Source organism: Grus americana, chromosome 5, assembly GCF_028858705.1.
Source record: "Grus americana isolate bGruAme1 chromosome 5, bGruAme1.mat, whole genome shotgun sequence".
Classification (NCBI taxonomy): Eukaryota; Metazoa; Chordata; class Aves; order Gruiformes; family Gruidae; genus Grus; species Grus americana.
The window spans coordinates 54104571-54114998 of NC_072856.1; the positions used below are offsets into that span (position 1 = coordinate 54104571).

Sequence of the window (10428 nt, forward strand, 5' to 3'; positions counted from 1 at the left end):
TGCAGTTTCACGTCTTCTTTAATCAGTAATAGCAAACAGAATTCATATGCCATATCAGCTACCGATAGTTGGGTTAACTATTTTTCCTACAAAGAGTGTACTGTTTGTATCTCTATCAAAAATCAGCATGAGGAAGGGACGGTTGAATTCAATGGTTGGAGGAAGAGACACTGTCATTATTTCAGCAGCAGTTGCTGCTGCTGCCTCAGTACCTCTCTCATCAACATCCAGAGCAGCCTTATGAACAACCTAGGAAGAAAGAAAACAGACAGTCATTCTGGGCAAACAACAGCCACCTGAGAGATGAGTCAGACCCCTTTTAAAGCAGCCCTGTTTTGGAGGATCCATTGAGAAGTGAGTAGAGGCAGTAGAGATGTGAGCTGTGTTGTAATCATGGCTGCTTTAAATGAGGACCAGGACTGAGCTACAGAAATCTCCTCCAAAAGAAAAAAAAAGTTCCTGACTATTTTTCCTGTCCCAAATACTGGTTAAAGGATGGTGGCTCCACTTGTAAGAGCTTGGCTACACCTCTGAAACTGAGTCTCCAGGGTGGGAGGACAGGCGGTGGTGGGCCCAGGAGTGTTAGCAACTCCCCTCAAGGAGCCAGGGGTTGATGTTCCTGTCATGTTCCAGATACTGCCCAAGAAATCTTGGCTGATGCAAGTCTTGGAAGAAACAGATGTGCAGAAAACTAATCTAATCTCCACTGTCACCAAGGGCCAACTCCCTTTGTGAGCTCGCAGGCTGAGTCCAGGGTGAGCCCAGCTGCAGGCAAGCTGGGAAGCTGGCAGCTGTATTTTGCTGGTGTTTCTGGATGTTACCACAGAGGGGTTTTCCTTCATGTTCATGAAAGAAAGGAGAGGGCCAACAGCCACGGACTTACTTTAGAAACCTTCAGCTCTGGGGCGCCAGTGATGCCAGAGAGATCTGCCTGGTCGGTGAACACATCCACAATTCCCATCTTGCTAAGGACGTTCGTTATTTCATAGCTCCCGGAAATAGAAAATTTGGGGAAGTAGAGGCTCACCAGGCTGTTAGGTAGAAGAGAAACACAGAAGGTGGTGAGAAGGATTTTTCACCAAGGTAAATGATGGTGAGAAAGCTGTGTAATTCCCATGAGTCACACTCCAGGGGTTTCGACCCTGAGTGCACAATGAGCACTAATTCAATTGCTGAAGTGTCCCTTGGTGATACAGGCACTATCATTCATAGTAATAATAATATTATAATAATAATAGTAATATCCATCTGTTGTTTTGCTTCAGCAAATCTGAGAGCACTCTGCAAAAGAGGACAGTAATGAGACCCCCTCCTTACAGCCAGGGAAGACGAAGCGTGGAGGTGACAGCCTATGTCACTCAAGAAGGTGGAGACCTGAAGCAGGGCATAGGCAGAGTCTGCTTGGGGAGAAGTGTGGCAAACCCCAGCACTTCAAAGCAATGCAGTGTGCTTGGTGTAACTGTGGCATTTGGCATGGCTCCAGGGAAGGTCTGTGCCCTGCTGCCTGCACCTTTGGACACCCTATCCTCTAATTGTCTTCCTCCCGTGGGCTGGCCACGACTGAGTTTGCCTTTGACTGTGAGCTATCTGTAAGCTTTCTGTGCTGTTGGATTTCTCTTCATGCACTGTCTAGGGAACCTCAGAGCCTCCAAGTCACCTACTGCCCTTTAGGTAGCTCAAGTCTTCTGCTATCTCGCCGAGAGGCAGGTTGGGTTGAGTAGCAAAACAGACGGGATCCAAAGCCCACTGCTGTAGCCTTATGTTGTACTGCCCAGTGAAGATGATGGGACCAAATGTATTAGCACTGGAATCAACATAACATAATAGTAGCACTGAAATTGGCATTTGTTTCTGACAGCCTCTCCCATGGAGAACTTATTCCTACATTGGAGGAACTTGCACCAAGAATTAATTTAGATAATGATTTTCCAGATTTTGCAGCTGAGAATTATACCTTTTTATTTTTCATATTTGAGGTATCAGATTATTAGCTTATATCCAATTTGCTACCCATTATGTTTTTATTAACTGTGCTGGCATTTCTATAAGGATGCACAAAGAATCATGGGTGTGAACTGCACAGCCTTATTAGTTATGAATCAGGGCAGAGCTTGGTAAATTAGGCACGTATTAATTTGGTATTACTCATCTACTGGTGCTAAGATCTCTTCCCTCCCAGACAAACAAGGTTGTAAACCGTGTTAGCTGATGTTAGTGTCAATGGTAGGAGCTAACAGAACCTCATTAGATTTTTATAGTTTCAAAAACAAAATGCCAGAAAATCAGGACACCCATAATTAATCACTAGCCTGTTCTAACAACCACTGTGTGCTGCAGTGGTTCTTGTAAGGAAGATATTTGTGTAGGATACATTACGTATGTATGCATTACTACAAACAATTTAAGTTATGTTTTATTTAAGGTTTAGACATATGTCTGAGTCATAGTGTGTCAGTGACATATGAGAGGTAAAACACATTAGCTGAAACTTAGAGATTTGCCTTAGAATTGCCACCTTCCCACTCAGTCAATGGACTGGTTTAGAAACGCCAATCTAGGCTTGCTATTCGTGACTCCTGGGAGCCCATCAGGATGGTCTCTGCTCTGGTGGGAGGAGCAGCAAGTCACTCAGGCAACAAAAAAATAGTTAAATGCCAAGCAGCTGCAAGATTTTTACAGCCAAAAATAACCTGCTCAGTTCCCAGAATCAGCAAGTACATAGTGTTTGCATGCCCAAAAAAGAAAAAGGACTATAAATCTAGGTGCTGCTGCAGCTGACTGGCAGATGATTACCTCTGGAAGAGATGGTCTGACCATTCCCGGATGGTTTCCTTGACCAGAGTTTGCTCTAACAGCTTCATTTTCCCTTTTGCTGGCAGAACCAGAAATGCAGTAGCACTCCCATTATAATGAAGCCGTACCACGGTGCATGACAGCTCCTCATCAAAATAGAAGTCAAATCTGCCCGTCTGGTGCATCATAGGCACTTTCACAGTAGTTTCAGCATCCACAAAGAACTGCCTTTCTTCGGTATGTTCTGGTTTAAAAGGCATTTCCCAGTTGCCTGATACAGAGAAGGAGAATGCAACTGAATATGTCATGTCCCATCCCATCATAAATTGAATTTTATATAACTAGTAATAATATTCACCTATTCCTTCATTTGTTAAATCCAGAATTTTCAAAATTAATGTATTAAATGGACATCACAGTAAGGCAAGAATCTTTTACCTGGTCAAAAGGGTGCATTAGATTCCAATTTCACTTTATTTTTCAGATGCCAGTAATGAACTAATTAGGCATTTTCTTTATACCTACCACTACTTTTCTGTTCAGGTAATCTAAAAGTGCCCTTTCTGTAAGTTGTCATTTAAGGGCTTACCTGTCATCATCTCTGTACTCATATACTATATGCATTTCATTTCTATTTACTTTAATTGTAAGCCTGAATTTGTAGATAAAACTAATGTAGGAGCTTATATCTGAGTGCTGTTAAGTCAGGCTTAAGAGCACATTATCTAACCCATATCAGAAATGCACTGTGTTTCTACTTTTTTCCTTAAAATGTCCTCCCCTGTTCATCATTAGCTTCTTCCATATACAAATATGTTAGTGTGTATACATAAAAGACTCTGATAGGAAAGAAAAAAGGAGTATGCAGTAAATTAGGCCATTGAATCATGCATACTTTTAAAGAGAGGCATTAAAAAAATTAGGTCATGCATGCATCTCAGCACCTTCACTGAAAATTAGAAGAACATGAGGCAATCAGCGTTACGGCTAAACCCAGCTCAGGCTGCACGGGGGGCTGCGGCTTGAAGCAGAGCCCTCACAGCTGCCAAAAAGAGAACCAAGCCTGTGTGGCCCCCGACTGCCTCCCCGTGCCGAGCGGGGTCCTGCCACCTCTCCACCACCTCCAGTATGCCATTAGGTGATCTTCTGGCCCAGCAAAGAGCATTTGAAATTTCCCCCAGAACAATTTCCAAATGAGGTAGCTGACATTAGATCTGTCGATAAGAATGAATAAAGTGAATGCGAATCCCAGAGGACTTACCTTTGAAGAAAACAAAGCTAGCCAGAAGCATTACAGTCTGTGGATCCATGTCCTTGACCAAATTAGTAATTTTCCCATGTGTTTTCTTCTCTATATAATCATTGATCTGCTTCTCAGCCTCCGTGGGATTGTTAAAGTCAGTGGTAAAAGCCTCCAGCTGATACAGAGCTTTGGCATCATCTATAAACTTTTTTAGAGGTTTCATCTTCTCTGTTAGAAAGATGGCATTCCCCATGTTGAGCTGGACCCCGTTCTCGGGATGGCTCAGCATGTGGATAAGGTTGTTGAAGCCTTCATGTATTTCTTTCTCCTGAATCTCTGTGAGGTTGAAGGCGAGTCCTTCCAGGATCTGAGTCTGAGTGGTTGATCTAGCCCCTAAGGCCAGCATTGCAAATGCAGTGGAGATGCTTACAGGAGAGAAGAAAATGTTCTTATTAGGTGCCTCCAGTGTAACCTCTTTAAAAAATTGAAATGCAAAGTCAGCATTGCTTGGCACTAGTTTGAGGCAAGCGATCGCTTCACCTCTGCGATGCATGTGGTGTTTAGGTTCATTTGGATCACGTCCATTGTGGTGGCTGGGTGGGAGCTGACCATGGGCAATAGCATGAAGCCCAGCCAGTAGCAAACTTATGTAGAATGTGGTCTTCATCTTCTTATATTAAAATCCTATGGAAAAAAGGAGAAGCTATTACTAAGGTAAGTAAATTAATTAAGTAAAAATAGTTATTCTGTCATTCACACTGCATAAGAAATCTCTCTTTCTTTTGTCCTCAGTTTCATGTTCTCCAACTCTTGTCATATATCTTTTAATTTTCCCAGGCCTCCTGGCAAGTCTTCGCCAACTCTTTCTGCCACCCTCACCCTAAATATCTGCAAAGGCAAAATTCGGCATGGATTAGCTGAATACACAGCACCCTCAGCAGGCCAGAGAATGGAGCATATCCCATCAGAAAACACACCATGGCTAATCACTGGAGAGCTGTGATACCACTGTGCTGTTGACACTAATGTTCTAAGATAATTCCTGGAAAGTGCATCATGGAAGAAATCTGGATTTTCTGTGAGTAAAGGGAGAAAGAGGAAATTCATGCAAGTAGGCAGCAATCAGTAGCTACATACAAACAGAATTTGAGCAAACAGGCATGAAGGAGATCTTTAAATAAACTTTTGGTCAGATTGATAAGGCACCCTATTTCAAGAGAGGACAAATGATGGCAGCTGTTTTTCAGTAGCAAACTGAATGTAAAGCCCTGTGTCTCTAAGGAATAGATGCTCTTTCCTTCTGAATAAAAATGATGCAATGCTTTAAATAAAAACCTGAAGTAATATGTTGTCTCTTAATAGACAAAGCAAACCATTGGAGTGGGTTCATTTTCAGCACAGCAGAAGCAGTCAGTGTCATTAACAAAAACAAGGCCTTATTTTTATCAGATGCTCTACTGGTCAAAGGGCGATACATTTATCAACCTGTTACGCTCGGCTGTGGTAGCTACATTCCTTTGCAGAGCTGACACTCTGCACTGTATAAGCTCTTACAAAGGGACCTTGGAAATGTGGTATGAATGTCCCAGTGGGCCTCATTTCTGAGGAAGAATCTAGGGCAAAGAAACGGTGAGAGAGTTGCAAAGGATTTGGGGACATAATGAGCCAGATTTGCTAAAACTTGTGCAAGGAGAGCCTTATTAAACCAATTGCGCCTTTCTGCTCTGGCATGATTCAGCTTGAGAGACTGTCATCAGAAAGTGCTACGCTCACGGTCCTGCTTTCTCCATAACATCGGAGGCAACAATTTGTATTAGTAGTTGAATATCCAGTTACAGTTAGACCTACATAAGAACAACAAAACATTTTTGAGCTACAATCAAATATTCAAACATTTACATGTTTGCTAGAAGTACTTCTAAAAAACAGGCCCATTTGCAGTAACACCTACTGTGACACTGACAAATAGAAGAACCGTAAGGGTTCTTGGTAACTACATTTTCAATTACTGTGCACAGTAGGTTTAAATTATAGTTTGGCCTCCTCTGATTTTGACATTGAAATGATACTTCTCAATATATTTAGCTACTTGTAACTCAACACAAGAGCTCCAGTTCTGAGTATTTAAAACCGCTATCAATGAGCCAATGTATTAGTCAGACTTTGAAAAGAAATCAACTCCCAAACAAAAGCATCAGAGCTAAGCCTGATCTATTTCTACATATCCAGCAGGCCGATTCAGAAGCTGCCTCTGGATAAATTATTCACTGTGAACTATTTACTCAGCTGCAGTCATAATTTATTAAGAATAACATGAATACGAAAGAATGAAAAATTTCATTTTAAACATAAGTGACCACCTGTTCCCTATCTCATTACATTTAGTATTTATTACAAAACACAGCAGATAGACAGGCTTTTCTATATACACATTGAACTGCTAATTTCTATTTATTTGGAATGCAAAGCAGACATGGAATTTAACTGACCTGGCCTCAAAATTATGGCTACTGTATATAGCATGGTTTGGCTGTAAGGGTTCTGTAAAATACTGGTTAGAGTTTTCTGAAGGTTATGTTCCTATCTTGATATTTTTGCTCTATGTAGTTAATTTATGTACTTTCATGGAATTAATTTCATTTTATTACAGCTCTGAATTCACAGCTAATTAAATGCAATCTGAATCTGAATCATCCATCTGTTACTCAGTACTGGCCAATCACAAATAGTCAAGACTCATGAGTCAACCCTCACAAAAATCTTGATAATGGTTGATTTTAAAATCATAAGATTATAAAAGACTCAGCAGCTGCAGTTTGTAGAGGTTTTTCTTGTTGTTTAAGCCATGAAGATAGGCCAATCCTATTAGGCCCTTCTTTGAAATATAAAGGTACTCTTATAGTAGAATTTGCATCCTGTAAGCCTTTAGAATATGATTGTAGGTTGTTACTTCATACTTGATATTTACTATTCCATTTCATATTATTGTGGCTTCTACGTTAGCAAGTGATCAGCCAGCGATAAATTGACAACAAAGACCCTTTCAGTATGAAGCAGAAGATGCAGGTTCTCATATGGTCTTAATGATTGAGGGATTTTCCTACAAAGCATACTTGGTAACAATTTATTAAAAAGCAAAGAGCTGACAACCTGTGCTAAAAAGCCCTTAGGGAATTCCCTATCTTAAGGGGCTAATTTTGCAGGAAGCTTCCTATCTTAAGACCTTTACTCATATAATCACCAGAAAAACAGTTTGTCCATAAGCTTGGGAGTAGAAGTGAATAGCTCTTCAATTCAAAATCCAAATCTACAGTAACTTGTTGAATAGCCTGGAAAGAAACCTGTTTACCTCTCTGCCCCTTCTCTTTGTCTATGTTACACAATGACAATATATTTGTGGTATTCAAGAAAAGGTTGCTTTCATGAAGAGCTTTCAATCAAACCAGACAATGGCACAAGAGCATGCCAACACCTGGAGGACAGTGTTCCTTTAAGCAATTTATCTGTAATAGACTTGGTGATAAGACTTGTTGAATATATTGCCTCTTCCCTGTCACACAATCTTCCCTACTGTGCAACCCATAATGGCAGTACTTATTTTGGACAGTATGTCCTAGAAAGAAAATGGAGAAAACTGGGATTAGCTGAAATGATCCTAGAATAATTTCACCAGAAGACACGGAAGTGATCTGGACTAAGTTTTCTGACTGACAGAACTTGCTTCTTTGTGGATATAGCTAATTTATCCACTTTAGGTTTGATTTTTATCTCTATGATTTGGAGAGACAATTCTGAAGACAATGTTCTGCTTTTAGAGCCCCATGTGATAGTCCAAGAGATGAATATTTATCCCATGCTAGTCCCATAAGGGATCCTCACCAATAATCTCATTTCAGACAACATGAAAATTTGCACTGCTCAAAAACATATGCAGGCACAAAATAGAAGAGCTCTTTGCTCACCAGATGGTGCTGCTTCCCTCCTGATTGCTAAATGAGGAAATCTGAGAAATCTGTTTCCTGAAAGCCGCACTGTGAGGGCACCAGGCACATCAAGACATGGCCCCACTGCCACCAGTGGTGTCTGCTGAACTAATCTCAGCTACTCAGGGCCATAGCCAAAAAAACATCACCCAAGCACACAAAAAAGTCACAAAAGAAAGACTCAACTATTCACATCCGTGTGTGAGAAAATGATCTCAGAAGCCTACTGTCCAGGACCGCCTACTCACAGGAGCGCCACAAACTCACATGTGCTTTCCTGGCTGGCCAGAAAGCTCTCCGCGTACCTCATTGTCTGTGCCTGGACATGCTCAGGGACTTTTCCAGCCTGATCAGCTAGACAATTACTTCTCTTGTGATTCAGAGTTTTGATGCTGCTGTGCCTGAGGCCCCTGAGAAGATTGCAAGCACAAACCAAGGTCATTGGATTCTGCAGAGAATGCAACCACTGTGCCTGTTTCATTAATAGTAAATAATTTTGCAGCATAAACATGGAAGCCAAGTTTCCACTATCTTTCAGAAATGTATGTGACTCCACAGAGCTGTTCCCAGTCTCATCTGTCTTCTGTAAGACAGTTTAGCATTGGAGAGCTCACCAGGAAGCACACCCTCCAAGAGTGTCATCACCCACTTCTAGGCCTCCTTTTACCTGGAAAGAGGGGAATGTGAGCTCTCACTCTTCTACCAGGCCACCATCAGTATTTGCTGTTGAACATGAGTCACTGCACATACTCAGGGATGAAGCATCACTGAGGCCAGAGGATAAAAAAAAGAAGATAAAAAAGAACCAGCACAATGGTTAGGGCAGTCAGGAGCAAAGCAGCAACAGTCCCAAGAACAGATGAAACCAGGTTCCCAGTTTCTACTTTCCAGTGTGCACCTGACCACTGCTTGGTCTCTGGCTCCATGAACATGTTGGCCTCACTGTGATCTCAGCTCCCCTAGGCATGTGGAGAACATCATTTTCTCTCCTTCCCTCTCAATGATCCTGTAATCTGGTGATTAAGCAATAAAGAGATGTCTCATCTAAAAGGGAAGCAAACCTTAGATATCGCATTCCCTAAGCAAAGATATTTCTTGTAGACCTTGAATATAAAAATCAGCAGAATTACTTAAAAAGAATCACCAATACATTATAAAAAAAGCTCTAAGCACCCATCCTCAGGCTTTTAATGGAGCAGAGCCTATTTCCTCTAGCAGGAGGTACACCTGGGAAAGACCCACTTTTAGGCGCTTAGGATTTGCTGGTTCCAGAGATCACTCTGCTTCCCTGCAAGGCACCTAGACACCTCACTCTGGCTTTTAGATTCTTACTCCTCCTGCCAGCCACCTGACGATGTGCAGGCAGCTCCATGCCTATATTGTGATACTTATTGTGTCCTTTATATCCAGCTGACCCAATAAAAGCCTCTTCATCACTGCAACAATGCTAAGACAGATTTTAATATAAGATAAAACCCTAAGAAAGACTTAAAATCAATTGCAGGCAACAAGAGGATACACTGTTGAAGTCTCTATAGGAAACAAAAAAAATCACAACTTACAGCAGCTTCCAAGTATCCTGCTGTCTTCACTAGGACTACCCTGCAGCTCCCTCTCTTATTTATACTGTTAAATAGCATTATGAAAGCAAAGCGTCCTCTAGAAAACATTAACCAGCGCAGACAAGTGTTATTACTTTAGGAATGGTGCAGAGTAAACAGTGAAGACAATTTTTTTGGGGGAGGCACCTGATTTTTGCTGCATATGCGTGGTCGAACCCTGCCTTTTCTTACAACAGTCGTAAGAGTCCTTCTGCATTTCTGCAGATCCTCCTGCTAGGAATCCAGACCCTCACTCTAGCAAATACTTCACATGCATCATAAGCTTCTGTAACCTGCATGAATTCATACAGTAGAAGTAATGAAATGAGTAAAATTAAACACATACAAAATATTAGACAAGAGCCTAAAGAAAAGACAGCCGGATGCATGCTGCAGCCAGATCTCATCTTAGTGTTTTGCACAGAGATATTTTGCTTCCTCTACACCAGACTTTTAATAGCTGTTATTTGGCATATTTGTTTTAAATGTTCCATTAATAAGGGCCAATTTCTGGGGACATCACTAGTAAAATTAAAGCAGTAGTACTGATGTTTGTAGTGGCTGAAGGTTGCTATAGGGATGGAGACATGATGGCAGAGATGGGCACTCAGGAGCACATGGTACCCAGCACACCCCAGCCAGATTGGTGTCACCTGGTGCCTCATGCAGCAACAGATTGAAGGACAAACTTTTGCCCTGTGCTCTGCGAGTGTGGGCTGGCACGAGTTGCAGGCACTGCTGAAATTCAGGCAAGAAGGTGTCAAGCTAGTACACTAGAGCATGGTTTCACACAGAGGTGGACCCATGT

The 10428-nt window shown here is 41.6% G+C and overlaps 1 protein-coding gene across 2 annotated transcripts; it reads right to left on the reverse strand.

Annotated features, from left to right (window-relative positions):
- LOC129206993 (alpha-1-antiproteinase 2-like) lies at positions 1 to 9637 on the reverse strand. Of its 2 annotated transcripts, XM_054827257.1 has the most exons (6): positions 9582 to 9607; positions 8687 to 8786; positions 4055 to 4720; positions 2794 to 3064; positions 884 to 1031; positions 1 to 249 (listed from the first exon to the last, which is right to left on the reverse strand). In XM_054827257.1, the coding sequence occupies exons 3-6, from the start codon at positions 4701 to 4703 to the stop codon at positions 55 to 57; spliced, it is 1263 nt and encodes a 420-aa protein (XP_054683232.1). In that variant the 5' UTR covers positions 4704 to 4720; positions 8687 to 8786; positions 9582 to 9607; the 3' UTR covers positions 1 to 54. The 2 variants fall into 2 exon arrangements, with proteins under 2 accessions (XP_054683232.1, XP_054683233.1); XM_054827258.1 differs by lacking the exon at positions 8687 to 8786 and having other exon boundaries at positions 9582 to 9637.
- Between the last annotated feature and the right edge of the window lie 791 nt (positions 9638 to 10428).

Coding starts and splice junctions, on each gene's coding strand:
- LOC129206993 (XM_054827258.1), bottom strand. CDS start 4,703: ATGAAGACCACATTCTACATAAGTTTGCTACTGGCTGGGCTTCATGCT. Junction 1,032..2,793: donor TCAGACCATCTCTTCCAGAG/GTAATCATCTGC, acceptor TCTACCTAACAG/CCTGGTGAGCCTCTACTTCC. Junction 250..883: donor CAGAGCTGAAGGTTTCTAAA/GTAAGTCCGTGG, acceptor CTTTCTTCCTAG/GTTGTTCATAAGGCTGCTCT.